Below are 17,194 nucleotides of genomic sequence, written 5' to 3'. Positions count from 1 at the left end.
CAACTCTAGGGGTAATTTTGGAAGTGGAGTTTACTGACACACCTGAATTCGGATGTTACAAAGTATATGAATTTTCTATATGTATGCTGTGAAAATAAATGGTTCTATGAACTTGGTTCTCCAAAACGGAAGGTGACAAATGTGTATGGCAGCGTTCGCCAAGTGTATCTTGTAAGCTTTAGTTCCGAATTTAATCTAAACACACATAAAATATAGAATACCGAATTTCATAATTAAATTGAATACAAAATTAATAATACAGATATAGAAAAACTTGTTTGAGCTATGTCTCTGAAACCGAAGATCTTTAGAAGTCACCTGAAACTTGAAAATACGTTATGATAGGTCTTCCACTCTATAAACCTCTTTATGATGGCTTTTAATGGATAAACATATCAGAATTAGGTTTTGAAGTAGGGACCTAGCCAATTTATAAGATATTACTTGGACCCTTCCATTAAAGGTCTAATAATTGAAGACCCACACTAAACCATCCACCAAATCAAAAACTTTTAAGTGTATTAAACATGTTTTTATTGATCACTTAAACCCATATGTAAACTGATATTGGACTATTTAATTACCCAGTTTTATGAAATCAAAATGTAATTATTGTTAGCCTATATCAGAAATTTCTAACATTCTCCCATTTGGACAACATTAATTATTTTTGTTTTGTTTTAAGAATAAGAAAACAATTTTGACTTTTAGGTAATCAATATTTTTAATTTTAAGTAGTCACTATTTTATAAAACAAATTAGTCTAAAGATAAATTATACTATAATAAACAATCTAGTTGATATGATCACCAATAACGAACTAAGACATTACTTATCTACTATATTGACACATAATTGTTCTCGATTACAATTATTAATAATCAAATCAATATGGATCAAGTCTAGGAGTGTGGCAGAATAACACCTAACAAGGCAATCATAAGCAATGTCATATCTCTATCAGTTCTCTTTATGATTTCTCTTTAACTTTTATGTTTCAAAAGAGACAAGAAAATCCTTTTGCTTCAAATGAAGCGTTTATGTTTCAATTTTGCTTGAGACTTATGAAACATACTCATACAATTGTTATTCTCAATGAAAACCTTATCTTGAGATGCATGTTGTATCGTAACCTTATACATGCACATATATCCATATATAGATAAATATATAATCAACCATCCGTATAATCAGTTTTGCAAAACTCATCATTACAATAAATCATCCAATCTAAAATAATGTCATAAAGTCAATAGAAAATAACCCAAAATTACTTTAAGACTCTTATTAACCTAAGGCATTAAAAGATTCTAACAAACCCAAATTCATTACATGACCTTTAAAAACAATGGATCTAAGTCCTTTGGTTAGAGGATTGACCAATATAGCATCAGTACTAATGTGCTCCACAATGATGTCTTATTTCTTTATGAGGTACCTGATTGTAAATTATTTTATCTCTATACACTTTGACTTGCTATTGACTTTATTGTTCTTGCAAAAAAACATAACTGTATAATTATCATAAGCAGACTAAAAATAGAGTCAACCACTCAAAACTTAAAGATGTAATTCTTCAACCATATGACATGGGAGATGCCTTATGACAAGTAATAAATTCTACATACATGGTTAAAGATGTTACTGATGTCTACTAGACACTTTTATAGGATATAGCCCCACCTGCAAACATAAACATGTACCTTGAAGTAGATTTGAAGTCATCAGGACATTTACTAAAGTCTAAATTAGAATATCCTACTATCTTAAGAGTTTCCATTCTTTTATACATAAGTATGAAATCTTTAGTCCTCTACAATATATCTCATGATTTTCTTTGTTGCTACCTAATGATCAGAACCAAGATCAATAACATATCAGCCAAGAACATTCATAACAAAAACTATGTCAGGTCTCGTTCACACTTAGGTATAAATCAGACTCCAAATCATCCTAATATGTGGTTTATGTTTCATAAATGCCCTTTTAATAACATTTTGAGGACACTGCTTGTTATTAAACATATCTTTTTTTACAACAGGTACATTACTAGCTTTACAATCTTGCATTTGGAATCTTTTAAGAACACGCTTAATATATGCATTTAGAGATAAGTTGAACAAACCACGGTTTCTATCTCGGTAGATTTCAATGCCAAGAACAAAAGAAACTTCCCAAAGATCTTTCATGTCAAAGGCTCTAGATAGAAACTACTTAGTCTCATAAAACATACTACGATCACTACTCACAAGCAAACAATGTCATCAACATAGAATACCAAGAAAATAAACTTAGTCTCACTGATCTTCATATACACACACTAATCAAATTTATTTTCAATGAAGTCATGTGAGGTCACAACCTCATCAGACTTAAGATACCATTGCCAAGAAGCCTATTTTAAACCATAGACATTTTAAGTCTAGATGTCATATATTGTTTCCTTTCAACCACAAAACCATTTAGTTGGTTCATATACACCTTCTAATTAAGATTTCCATTAAGAAAAAACTATCTTTACATCCATCTGATGATGCTCCAAATCAAAATGTACTATAAGGCCATTATAATTTTGAACAAATCCTTTGAGACTACAAGTGAAAATGTCTCATTGAAGTTAATCCTTTCTCTTCGAGTAAGCCCTTTTATAACCAATCTTGCTTTGAATCTATCTATCTTTCCCTTAGAATCTTTTTTAGTTTTAAAGACATATTTACAACTAATAGGCTTGAAACCTTCAAGTAGCTCCACAAGATCCTAAATCTTATTTTCCTTCATGGATTGCATTTTATCTTCCATAACTTTCATCCATATTTTTCCACTTGAACTTTTAATTGCTTTAAGGAACAAAATTGGATTATTTATATCTCCAATATGATACTCATTTTCAGTTAAATAAAGATAGATATCTGAAATGACATCCTTTCTTTGTGTTGTTGATCTTTAAAGAGGTACTTCAACTACAGGATCTTAAGTTATATTTTTAGGAATTTTAGTTTATGGTGTAAGGGTTTCTTGAGTTTCAGTTGTTTCTCTTTGGACATAATCATTTATCTCAGAGGAAAGAGACATAAGAAAGGTGACAACTTTTTCATAATCCTTGACAGGAGAACTAATAATAATAGGAATCTCAGTGGACAATGAAGTATCATAAATATCAAATTCAAGGCTTAGCAATTTGGGACTCAATTATTCTTATGCCACATGAAGGATAGTAAAACCTGTATCCTTTAGAGTGGGATGGGTATCCAACAAAGTAACATCTAATGAAGTGAGGATTTAGCTTTTTCTTAATAGGATTATAATTCCTAACCTTAAAAGGGTAACCCCAAAGTCAAAAATGGTTAAAGTTGGACTTTCTATTAGTCTGTAACACAAAAGGTGTTTTGGAGACTGACTTACTAGGAACTCTGCTCAAAATGCATGAGACCATTTTGATTAACTCTCCCTAAAGGTATTCAAGCAAATTAGTCATACTCATCATGGCCTTTATCGTATGTATAAGTGTGTGCTAACGCCTTTCTGCCATGCCATTTTGATCAAGACTCTTAAGCATGGTGTATTGAGTAACAATCCCACATTCTTATAAGTACTTAACAAACTAGCCTTTGACCTGAATCTCCATGTCTCCTATAATACTCACCCCCATGGTCAAATCTTACCACCTTAATAACTTTCTTCAATTATTTTTCCACTTTAGTTCTTAAGATCTTAAATTTCTCCAAGACATTAGATTATTCTTTAATTAAATGGAAGAGACCATAATGAGAGAAGTCATCAAGAAGAGTAACAAAATATTGACAACCACAAATTATAATAGTTTAGGGCCCATTTATATTAGTATGAATTGCTTATAATAAATTTGAACTACGAGTTGCCTTCTTTTTTTAAGTCTTGGTGAATTTTCCCCGAATGTAATCAACACAAGTATCTAGATCTTCAGAATTTAATAAGGGAAGGATATTATCTTTTATTAGTCTCTCAATCCTTTCATAGAGATATATCCAAGTTTTTATATCATAATAAAAGGGATTTTTCATCAATCAAAAATCTTTTTCGCACATTATTTTCAACATTCATAAAAACAAGAGTATTAGTTTGAGCTAAATACACACAATACAATCCATTATCTATAACACACTTACCAACAAACTTTAGAATTCAAAGATAATGCAACCGAAGATTTTTCAAACTTAAAACAAAATCCCCACTTATCCAAAGTCGAAACTAAAATAAAATTTCTTCTATATGAAGGTACATAAAATGCATTTTCTAAAATTAACTCAAAACCACTTTCAACCTAAGGTAAACAACTCTTATATATTCAACTTCAACTTCTCCATTATTTCTAACTCTAAGTGTCCTCTCAGCGTCACTTAGTCTTCTTTTGCTTTTAAACCCCTATAAGGTAAAAGTAACATGCATGGTTGCTCCATTATCAAGACACCAAGAATTTGGTGATATATCAACAAAATTAGATTCAAAGCACATAAGACTTAGTGGATTACCTCTCTTTTCTAGCCAAAAACTTATATTTCATACAATTCTTCTTCATATGGTCTTTTTTCTTACAAAAGAAACACTTAACAAGATCTTTTTCCTCTATTGCATTTGTATTTTTCTGACCTTGACTATGCCTTTTATTTTATCATTTTTAGGAGTTGTAGGATTAAACTCTCATTTTTTATAGTTTTTCTTACCATGATCATCCTTAGAATGAGAGACAAAAAGAACCACATCACCTTTTTCCCTCTGGATTTTACATTTTTCAGCAACATACTTAGTAATCAGACTATCCAAGATCTAGGTTCCTTATGTGGTGTTATAAGCTGTCTTAAGTTGAGAAAAAGTTTGAGGTAAGATAGCTAGGGCATGATTAATAATGAATTCATTAGGTATAAAGATTTTATGATTCTTGAGTTTGTCTTGAATGTGAACAAGCTTCAATATATAATCTTTAACACCCCCAAACTTTGTGTATCTCATACTAATCAACTCAGTAATAAGAAATAAGGCTTCAACATTGTTAGAGATTTGAAATCGTTTTCCTACAATAGTAAAGAATTCTTTATTAGTCCCCTTAATTGATAGCCCACTAAAAAGATGTTCAATTACAATTTTTTTTTATAACTATCATGCATAAACGATTTGACCTCTCCCACTTAGCGAATAAATCTTTCACTTCAATGGCACTCATATCAGTAGTATTAGTTAGCTTATCTTGACAAGTGTCATATCCTAATCACCCATACTCATAACAAATTCAATAGCTTGCCTTTATTGCTTAAAATTGCCTCTAGTGAGGACCTCAACAGTACTGTTGCTATTGTTCAGAGAAATAAAGACTAAAAGAAGATAATGCGACAAATTAAAACATGAGCAACAATTAATTAAAGTAGCTTTAAAATAAACAATGAAACTTGATAAGTTACACCTTATAGGGATTCTTTGGGTATCATCATCAACTCACCTTTGGGAAGAAAAAATAACATGCAATAAGGGTTATAAACACAAGGTTAAATATAAACTTTATGAAGACTTTTAGAACATATGATGTTTGAAAATAATATCACCTTTGGGTAGATATATTTTTTAGATTATAATTCATTATCTTCATGATAGGATAAAAATTTTATGAGGACCTTTAGAATATATGATATTTGAAAAATATCACCTTCAAACAGATATATTTTTAGATTATAGTTCATTCTCTAATTTATGGGATCGGTTAATTTCTATAATTAACCTTATGTTTCCTTTAGATTTAATACACACAATGACCATCTTTGGATAGAAAATTATATGCATTAAAATTACCAAATGTATCATTCTTGAAAGGAATATTTTGTAAACCTCAAAATGTGTCACTTTAGCAATCAATATTCTAAGAACTCAAATTATCCCTTGATACAAAGTTATGTTGCTCCAATTTAAGATTTCATGAGATCTAATACATTATAACCTCTGACAATCTTTTCCTAAGTTTGTTGCACCAAATGTTTTGAAAATAATTTGATAAATTTTACCTAAAATAGTTGAAATTTAATAACTTTAAGACTTAAAAGAGTAAAACACACTAACACAACAAGCAAACAATATTATACGTACCACTACGCTCTAGAAAGGACATGTCATGCTTTTCTAGACATCGCCAAAATGATAGACATGTTGTCATGTGCTATCACATGCCCTAAGACATCTTTATGGCACATGGATTCACGCATAGAGTACTCGATTTGCATGGATCAGGTTGGCCTATTTGCTGCTCGGGTCAAACAACTTAGCTTGACCAAATTTGGTCAAATGAGTTATTCAACCCTTTAGGTTCGATAATTGGGTTGGGGAAACTTGATTCCAACCGATAACCAAAAAACCCTAACCACTAATTTTTGTCGTTTGATTCTACCACTACCAACCACTAGTTCAATCGTTGATGATGCTAGGTTGATTTTTCATCACTTTTTTGACATCAAAGAGGATGCGAACGATGGTGTTGTCCATGATTACATGGCAACAACTAGTACCAATAAGATTGGAAAACTCGATACTTGTTCAATCATCTCCTGTCATCAGCTGCACTCTAGCATAGGGAAGACACTGCCATGATCGCCATGACTCACATCGGTAATGAATACAGCGGTGTTGCCTTCGACGTGTACTATTATAAATTCTAGGGTTTGTTTCTATGTTTTTTCAATAGCACATGAACTAAATAATAATAATAATAATAAACCCTAAAATTTAATGTAGAATAAACCCAATTTTAAAGTCTCATAGAAATTCAAATTCTATATCTAGGTCAATTGGCTCTGATACTATATGTAAGCTTTAATTCTAAATTTAATCTAAACATGCATAGAATGTAGAGCACTGAATTTCAAAATCAAATAGAATACAAAATCAGCAATTAGGGATATAAAAAACCTGTTTGAGTCATGTCTCTAAAACTGAAGATCTTAAGAAATCATTTGAAACTTGAAAATATATTATGACAAGTCTTCTACTCTAAAAACCTCCCTATGATAGTTTTGAATAGGTAAGCGTATTAGAATTATGTTTTATAGTGGGGACCTAACCAATTAATAAGATATTACTTAGACCCTTCTATTAAAGGTCCAATAACTGAAGACCCATACTAAACCGTCCACCCAAACTGATAACTTTTAAGTGTGTTAGACATATCTTTATTGATCACTTAAGTTCATCTATAAACTGGCGTTAGACTATTCAATTACCCAGTTTTATGTAATCAAAACATAATTAATGTTAGCCCATATACAAAATTTCTAACATATCCAAGCACTAGAGTCACATAACGATGTCTTTGCTAGATCATCATTTGGTGTTACCTAAAACTAGACTTGGAACAAGGTGCATGATCAATGTTTCTAGGAGTGTTGCCATGCATCTCTCACAGGGTTGATACTTCATCCAGTCATGTAGTGCGCATATAGGATTGGTGGTACATATACTGGACGTGAGGTATCCACCCTAGGAAAAACAAATTCTCTGCTGACTTTAATTTGTGTCTCAGTGAACAACTGTATGCACAATATATGTATTTTTGAATATATGTAATTTAGGGTTGCGTTGGCTTGTGTGCATACACATATGTTATGGTGCACTTGTGCCATATGAAACTGTAATAGCTAGGAATATGCCCAGACCTTGTATGCCATGAATAAATGGTAAAGAATTAGAATAGCCTCTGTGTAATATTCATTGGATTTTTGCGTATGAAAAGGACGCCTTGTGTTGCCTCTCAAAAAAATAGTTAATCAATATGTGCTAAGAGTTTTAATTTTTGAAATTGATTAGGTAAATAACACAACTTGATGGGTGATTATGTATGGCTGCATGCATGAGTTTTACGGTTAGAATTACTGCTTAGAATAGTGCTTTCATAAGTGGTCTATTCCTCAAATTTAATTGATAAAATTTCACAGATTAATATAGTAAAAAATATGTGTATAAGCGGTTTTGAGTGAAAGGCCAGTTGATAAGATGTCTTGGTCTTAAGAATGCTCGAATTGATTGATGAAATGCCTTAGTTTCAAATAAAGAGAAAGTGGAATTAATTTGATATGTGATGAGGAAGTGAGTGACACTTGAGACAAGTGTTTGAATTTGATGAATATGGACATAAAAGATATCTAAGATGAATAACCTATCCAATACAAAGACGTAAAAGGCACCTGAGATGGGTGTCATGGATACATGAGATGATGAGACTCTGTCAAAGATATTCATAAAAGGATCATAAGAGATTAGGTCTAGAAATTTGGTATAACTGTATATAAATAAGGGTAAGTTGCATTGAAGGCCAGTAGATGAGACATTTTAGTATTGAGAATACACGAGCTGATTGATGAGATGTCTCAATCCTTGGAAGTAGAATACGAATAATTCATTTTTTTAAGAGGAGGTAAGCAACACCTAAGATAGGTGTCCATCTTGGGTATGGTTATAAGAGGCACCTAAAATGGGTGCTAAACCTGGTGTACATATGAGACAGATGCTTACAAGAGGCACTTGAGACAAGTGTCCAACTGTTGTGCCCGGGGCAAGTTTGACAGTGAGACTTTGTTGGGGCATGGTTGATAGGGAATACCATCAAAATCACAAATGCTGACTAAGTATTTATACTCACTATATTCTTTGCTTTGTATTTGCAGGTAATAAAGACAATAGGGCAAGTAGGGAGGCAAGGGGATCGACACAATGAGTTGCATAAATGGCTACAACTATTTCATTGTGTTAGTTAATATTTCTATGAAATTATGTATATAGGGAATAATGATTTTATTTGTAATTGCTAAACTTATTTTCAGGATATCTTTTGACACGTTTATTTAATATCAATAAATATATGGAGTTATTTATTCATGTATATTAAATAGGTGTTTTAAGTTAAAGATTTATTCACACGTGACATATAACTTTGGGATAATTACTGCTAGGGGTGTGTTTTTGAAGACAAGTGTTATAAAGACACACAAGAGAAAGAGGAGAGAGCTTTTGTTTTGTTTAGTGAGAGATAGCTTTTTCAAAATGAACTAGTTTAGTGAGAGAATAGCTTTTTCAAAATGAATTAAAATCCACCTTTTTATAATGGTAGGCCAAAATGTAATTTGTTAATTCTCTTTTTGGCCAACAAATTCTCAATTTGTGAACTTACCATGTATGTATATCAATTATATACTTTAGGCATCCTAGTTTCATCTCACTAACATTTTAACCTTTAAAATGTTATCTTTGCCCCTCATATAACATTTATATAGGTATTATTATCCTTTATATGATGTTAGCCAAGCCTGGATAATCAATCTTTACTTTTAAAAGCTTGGTTTATTGGTATGACCCTTTAAGTTTATTGTGACATAGTTGTGAGTCTTATTTCAGATGATCTGAAAGGCATTCAAAAATCCAATGACTATGTTAAATATCTAGTAATGTGCCATAGTCCTTAAATTACAATGAAAAAATACTCTATCAAACTTAATATCCTCAATTGTATCTTCTATGTAGGTAATATCCTTCCGTTATCAAATTTGGATCAATTTTAGATTCATAGATCGTCAAAACCCTAACTTTGATTCTATGTAAATTATCAATTTAAATATTTAGAACTTGTCATTATGAATATCTTTCGTATGACTTACATTAGACTATGACTAGAGATTCTATTTTCAATATTATCAATGTTTGCTTTAGAACTTAGATCCTGGTTAAATCAACATATATTAAGAACCGAATACTTTCTGAGTCAACAGATCTCATCTTGAGTATCATTCTTCTCTATATACAAATAAAACATGTCCAATATGGTTTGTCTTATAGGATGTGATTAACCCTATATATATACATCATACAAATCACGAGTATCTGTATTAGATCTGATCATAATGTCTCAGGTCAAAAGATTACTTCGCACATTAGTACGATCTTATGATAAGTTATTAACTATGATTTAATGACCATGTGACTTATCGTTATTGGTCATATTTGAAAATTGTTCTTTAACTACTAATCCATAAAAATATCATAATGACATGACTATCATCATTAGCTGCACTAATGTCATTTCATGACATTTAACATAGGTATTTGATATGCTTATTATGTGATATAATTCCCCAAGTAATGTCACGTTTGTTAGGAATAATTTGATAACTTAGTTTGTATATTAAATGAGTCATCCGGAGAGTTCACTTACATACTTTATATCATTGCAAATAAAAGAAACAAATTATTCATATAAACAAAAAAACTACTTTTATTAATAATTCATATAAATGTACATGCAAGAATAAAATGCCCTTGGAATCGATGACACGAATGTTTCCTAGGGCATACACTAACATAAGCTTACTAGGACAAAATATGCTTAAGTTTAGAGAAGAATTGAGCTTGAGATTGAATCAATGTAATATCTAACCTTTTCCAACTTCAAATACGCTCAATTCATAGGCAAATGTTGTTGGAAGAGATGAAATAGCCATTGGTTTAAGAGAAGTGTCCATTGACTTTTGAAAGTGATAGTTTTCTCTTGGAATGAATGGGTGAATGAGCATCACCCTTCTCATGAATAAGTGTTCTTGACATCAAAATTTTCTTTTTGATGTAGGTCAACCTTAATCAAACCTCTTAACGATTGACTTCTTTTCTCGCTCCATACAAATGAATAGAAGTTTGTTTCTTTAAAACTTAAAACCTTTAAAATTCCAAAGTCGTGAACATTGACACAAACGAGTTATAGAACGAGGACTTTAATGACCAGAATTTGCACTATGAAAAAGTGTTAGCGTCTTGTGGATGGTTTTCACTCTATATTTGACTTGAACTCTCTTTGACCTTAACTTTGACTGGGAATGAGAGCCATGAACACGGAGCATCCTCTTAAGTGTTCATAGTTATAGATGATTAGACATCAGTTTAAATATTGCTACATTCTTGACATCCCCATCTCTATCATGGACTATCGAAACTCGCATGGCTCCATCAAGTAATTCGTCAATGTGATAGATTCCCTGCTTATATAGATAAAGATTTAGTGGGTCTCTTTGAGAATTTTAAGTGTATTTGTGTATGATTCAAGCAAAATTCCTTTTGGAGTTGCACACTCCACTTGACCATTGATGTTCAGTTGATTTCGATTAACAATAAATGATGTGATTTGGAGAAGACTGCAATTGGGTAATAATGGTGTATAGACTTAAAATTTTAACTTTATTTTTTAAAACCTTGATGAAAGGTGCAATTTGAAAATGTTTGGTTTTAGGCATTTGTTCAGTACCGTTCTACAAGAATCGTATTTCAAGAATAACTGATATATAATTTTAGTTTATCATAAAGTTACAGTGGGTAGAGAATGGAGGAAGAAGCAAAAAGATTACAAGGAAATGAGAAAAAGAAAAATGAAGGGAAGAAAATAACTATTAAAAGACATTTTATATATCCTCATTAATTTCATAGTTAAAATTAATAAAATTTACTAATAGAAATATATATAGATACAGGTGTACCGATGAACTTTTCAAAGAAAGTATGAACATTGTCCTTTTATCAAAATTGGAGTGGGAAATTGGCATTAGTTAAATTTACCAATAAAATGTTAACAATTGAGAGAGCGTTGAAAAGTGCACGTGCAACACCAATCCGCCAATGCCCCAACCAAACGTTCTTAAATGGTAGTTGGCTGCTTTAAATTCAGTCGTAGGTAAGGTAAGAAGTGATACCATATAGATCACAGGGTCTGGTGAAGAATTTATCAAAAAGAAAATACAACTAAAATGGAAAGCCAAATGGAAGAAATGAAGAAGATGAAGATTTTATGCCTGCACGGATTTAGAACAAGCGGGAGTTTCTTGAAGAAGCAAATTGGCAAGTGGGATCCTTCTATTTTTGCCCATTTCCAGTTGGTATGTTATATACTCTTTCTGTCATTAAGTGCTTTTGATAGATAAGAAGGGAAGTTTTTTATTGGTATGCTAATTATTAATTATTAAGCCAAATCTAATTTTGAAGACTTTAATCTCAATATAGTTTATGAATTTTCCTAAATAAGCTTTACTGAGAGAATGAGATGAAGCAACATAATGATATTTATGAACCGTTATAGGATTTTCCAGATGGATTGTTTCCTGCAGGGGGAAAATCTGACATAGAAGGCATATTTCCACCACCGTACTTTGAATGGTTCCAGTTCAATGAGGTAAAAGTCTCCTTTTGCTTAGTTTTCATTTGGTTAAGTTTTTATGTATATAAATCACAGAATTACCCTTCTATGAATATGAAATTGTCAATCAGGATTTCACAGAGTACACAAACCTTGAAGAATGTGTATCTCGTTTGTGCGATTATATCACCACTAAAGGCCCTTTTGATGGTTTGCTCGGCTTCTCTCAGGTTTGTGTGAAATCTGTTAATTAAAGGCCAAAGCACTATGTCCCACCCAAAGTATCCTTTAATCTCAAGTTTCTATCATTTTACTTTGAAAATCTCATTTACCAACCCATAGGCGGTTAAATTTAACAGAACCATAACCCTTTAAAATTTTATCTTTTTTTCCCCCTAAACCCTAAAAACTAACAATTTCCCTATAAGCCAAATTTTAAAAAATAACATTTCTCCCATAAAGTTTAGTTTTCAAACTCCGGCATCGTTGTCGGCAACCTCTCCCTCGTGAAGCTTTCTCTCCCTCCGGCGATCTCTCTTCACTTAACTAAACACGCAATCAACGTTGAATGAAGCTTGAGAGACAAAGAGCTTCGCCTCTTCATCTTGGAGCTTCGTTGGCCTCTTTGTCCAATTAAGTGGAGAGAGACTGTTGGAGGGTGAGGAAGCTTTGAGAGAGAGAGGCTACCAACAATGACACCAAAGATGGTGCTAGAGTTTGAAAACTAAACCCTAGGAGGGGAATGTCAATTTTTAAAAATTGGCTTAGGGGATAAACTTTTAGTTTTTAGGGTTTTGGGGGGCAGAAGATTAAATTTTAATTTATTTTTAATATTACAAATGAAATAACGATTTTACCTTTGAAACTAACAAGTTTAACTCTCTATATATGGGTGTTTAAGATTTTCATAATTAAAGAGTAAAAATTTTATATTAGATAATACTTTAGGTGGGAATTAGTACTTTGGCCTTAATTAAAATATTTTTTTTTACAAATAATATTGCTTCACATATTAAATTGTCTGTTTATTTTTGATAGGGTGCAACACTTTCAGCTCTTTTGCTGGGCTACCAAGCACAGGGGAAGGTGTTGAAGGAGCATCCGCCTTTGAAATTTTTTGTGTCAATTTCCGGCTCAAAGTTCAGGAAACCAAACATATGTGAAGTTGCTTATAAAGATACCATTAAGGCCAAGTCAGTTCACTTCATTGGAGCCAAAGATTGGCTAAAATTACCTTCCGAGGATCTGGCCACTGCCTTTGAAAACCCTCTCATTATAAGGCACCCCCAAGGCCACACTGTCCCTAGACTTGGTAATTTACTTGTAGTTTTGATTTAAATTGCATTTCATTCCTTGATTGCTCACAAATTAAGATCTATTCTCTAATACTGGGCAGATGAGGCGGCCACTGAGCAACTACGCAGCTGGACTAGGGAGATAATACAGTTTGAATTCGTTGACAAAAATGAAACAAAAGATGGAGAATCTGGTATTATAATGAACAGCAGAGAGAAACAAGTAGAGGGTTTGGCCCAGGCCTAATAAAAACACAAGGCCTCAATTTGTTGGGGTAAAATATTAAGGAACTTTGATTTATTTTTTCTCAACTCTAGAAATAATCCCTTTTGAGTGGCGTAAGTTCTTTCATATGTGGGTGGCAATATGTCTGAATTTACTGGTTTGTCTGAATTTAGTGGCCTAGCGAATATGTATATGTGTTAGTGTTTGTTTATATATGTGGTAAATGTTTTAAAACTAGCGTTTTAACACATAAATCCTAATTAAATATTAAATGATTATTTTTTTCAATGCTTTAAATAATTTTAATTATTAAATTAAGAAAATAAAAACAAATCAAATGTTATAAATTAAAATAATTATATATGTTATTATATTGTTTTAATATAATATTATAATTTTATTATTACAACATAATAAATTGCAGTGAAAAACTAAAAATATATGTGCATAATTAAGGACAATATAAAATTGGAACTACATAGATTTGATAAGTATATTGTTAAAAATAAAAATTATTGTTGATTAAAATGTTTATGTATTCAGGTAAAAACTACACTACATATTTTTAACCTTATGCTTATATCTTATTATAAGATAAAATATAAAATTCAAACGAAGCAATGTTAATTCAATAAAACTGGAAAATTGGTTGCAATCATACATAAAGGAAAACAAATAGCCTTGATTCCAAAAGTGTATACTTTTAGGAAAATGATTTAAGGATAAATTTGTCTTCCTATTTCACATTTTTCATTAGGATTTCTTCCAACAATCTTTTCACACCATGCTTAGAATTACGCTCTAATGCCACCAAAATCAATTTACATGGCATACCACAAATGACACAATATCTCCAAAACCATTTGTAAATCTAAAAATATCTCTGGAATCCAACACCTATCATTTAGGCACTTCATTAGAGTCTACCATTTAAGTTTATGTGTGATGCAAGTGTTAGGGTTAGTGTCCTTGATCCAATTCTCATAGTCATACAAGTGCATTTAATAGAGGTCATATTTATAATTTCGGATGACTTACTTTGTCTATGAAAACTTATGATTGTGTGCAGACAAATCTCCTCAGAATGATAGATTTATGAAGAGAGGATAAAATAACTAATCATGAGAATCCTATGCACACATTAGATAGTCATTCTAGAAACATATGTAGTCCTAACATTTCCTTAACCCATGGCACATGTAATGGAAATGAGATTATCATAGTATTGAAAGACTTTATCGAAAGGTGACGACAATTCTCACATGTTGAAATTATTTGTTGATGACTTAATGCAACACATGGGTATATGTTATAGACATGTTCACCAGATTAATCTGGCCTAAGAATTTTCATATGAATGGTTGTTTTAGTATCTATAGAATACATCCTTTGACTCATAGGTGTATGTAATCGTTTGACTTGATAGTATTGGCGTAAGTTTTTCAAGGCATTGATAACTAGTAGCATATTGAAATTTAAAATTTTAAAAATAAAACAAGCTTGAAAAACCCTAAACAGAATACCTATTTTAGACATAAAATTCATGAACATGCAAAAACACCCATAAGGTGTTTTAGATTTATACTTGTGTTGATGACTCATTCTAAACTTCATGTGACTTAAGATAATACGTTATCTAACTCTCGAGAGGCAATGCCTTGGTATCCATGTTGCATGTGAATATGAAAGAGACAAATCTAGGTAAAGAGGTTAGGGCTCTTGACTGGATGTTCTTGTGTTCTTAGGAAGAAGAGAAAACACAAAAGTCAGAGCTAGGTTTTTCTCCTTTGTGTGTCTTATTTTTTACAAATGCATATCTTATTTATATATAGGTGGAGTCCAAGCACAACTAGAAGTCTAATCATGCATGACTTTCATCCAAGACATATGCACAATTGGCATATTGGCATGCATAGCTAACATGCTTTAAAACTCATATGTTGATCGATAACACATGAGTGAAACAACTAGCAAATTGCCTTTTGCATGGTGTCAATCAACACCATGCATGTACATGGCCAACAACTACTCCACTAAGCTACACAACAAACTTGCATGATGCATGGTCATGCACTTGGTCAAGATGTGGTCAAACCATGCCCTCTTAACCTTATTGGGCAAACCCAATCTATTCGCAATCTTTCTCTTTTGTCCTTAAACCCTAAGATTGTTAATAAGCAATTCTCGCCTTTGAGTTTGATTCAAGTCCTTTGTGTGTGTGACTCATAAACTTTTTATCGAACCGATAATGTTTACATTTGGGTCAAATCTAGACACAAACCAAGATAGCCTCTAATGAGGTGTCATGGCTGCCCAGATGATATAGTGTCAGTGAACATCTCTTAAGCTTTTACAACATTATAGTTAAGTGTAATTCGATTCTTTCATCAACCAATAACTCTCGAGGCTAAGACATAGATTTGTGTTTATCTCAGTGGTTCCTCGACATGAACTGATATACATCAATGACCAATATAAATTAGGTTACAACCTACTCCCACTGTGGTTGTAGATTCAAATAGTCATAGATATTTTTTACTATTCTTATGTGAGATATCTTCTCCTGTATTCAAGAGTGACAAATTTTCTACTGGTCAACCATAACCTCTATGTATTTTATGATATGGCCAATCACTATCTTTACAGTTACCCAAATTATGACAACACATTTGATAATGTCAAACCATATCAATTCTTACACGAGATAGTTTGACAATCCCGAGTCAAAGGATCTTATACACTAATGGTATTTAGAAGATTTATTTTATAGACATTAAAACAACTATCTATATGAATATTCTTTATTCGAGTAAGTCTGGTGAACACATCTATAATGTATACCCATGTGTTTTTGTTGCCTTTTGGGCCTAATATTGGTGTTATTGGTAGAAGCTATATAGACATCCACATATCTAAAGTTTTTTTTTCCTTGCTTGTAGAACTTTTAGACCTTATTAAACAACTCTGAAAGTATTTACTCTATTCGATTCGGATTGTAATAGTTATAAATGGTTTATAACTTGGTGAGAAAGACTATAAAATCAAATTCACTTTAATGTGATCTAGTAGAACAAACTCCAAATGTCCAATTACCTCATTGCATTTGTCATCTTTATGACATGTTCATCTGGGGGCATGTTTTCCCTTAATCTCATGCTTAAGAGCAAAACACATAGCTTGTACTAAACTATTATTGAGTTCTCACTATACAACTCATGCAAAGTAGCAAGGATGTCATAAGCATTTGACATATTTTCGTGCTTAGTTTGGAGCATTTATTCATTGAGGTTAACATGTAGCCTCGAGCTTTTCTATTGTCCTCGACCCATGTTTCGAACATCTTACATTCTTCATCAGAAGCATCTGAAGCTATGTTGATGGGAATAATTTAATATTATTAATTTTCAAATTGTCATCAAATGATTATATCAACTATCACACTCAATCAACATTAGGTGCTAGTTGGTATATGCATAATATAAAAAATATTATATT

General features: G+C 31.8%; 1 protein-coding gene across 1 annotated transcript; it reads left to right on the top strand.

Annotated features, from left to right (window-relative positions):
- The first annotated feature begins 11,718 nt into the window (after positions 1 to 11,718).
- Positions 11,719 to 13,987, top strand: LOC123197607 (dihydrofolate reductase-like). The gene is made up of 5 exons (XM_044611934.1): positions 11,719 to 11,921; positions 12,122 to 12,214; positions 12,310 to 12,408; positions 13,217 to 13,490; positions 13,575 to 13,987. Exons 1-5 carry the CDS (start codon positions 11,793 to 11,795, stop codon positions 13,718 to 13,720), a joined length of 741 nt encoding a protein of 246 aa, XP_044467869.1. The 5' UTR covers positions 11,719 to 11,792; the 3' UTR covers positions 13,721 to 13,987.
- The last annotated feature ends 3,207 nt before the right edge of the window (positions 13,988 to 17,194 follow it).

The sequence above is a fragment of the Mangifera indica genome, chromosome 15 (genome assembly GCF_011075055.1).
Source record: "Mangifera indica cultivar Alphonso chromosome 15, CATAS_Mindica_2.1, whole genome shotgun sequence".
Classification (NCBI taxonomy): Eukaryota; Viridiplantae; Streptophyta; class Magnoliopsida; order Sapindales; family Anacardiaceae; genus Mangifera; species Mangifera indica.
The sequence above is the reverse complement of the archived record's forward strand: the minus strand, read 5'-3'. Positions and strand labels throughout refer to the sequence as shown.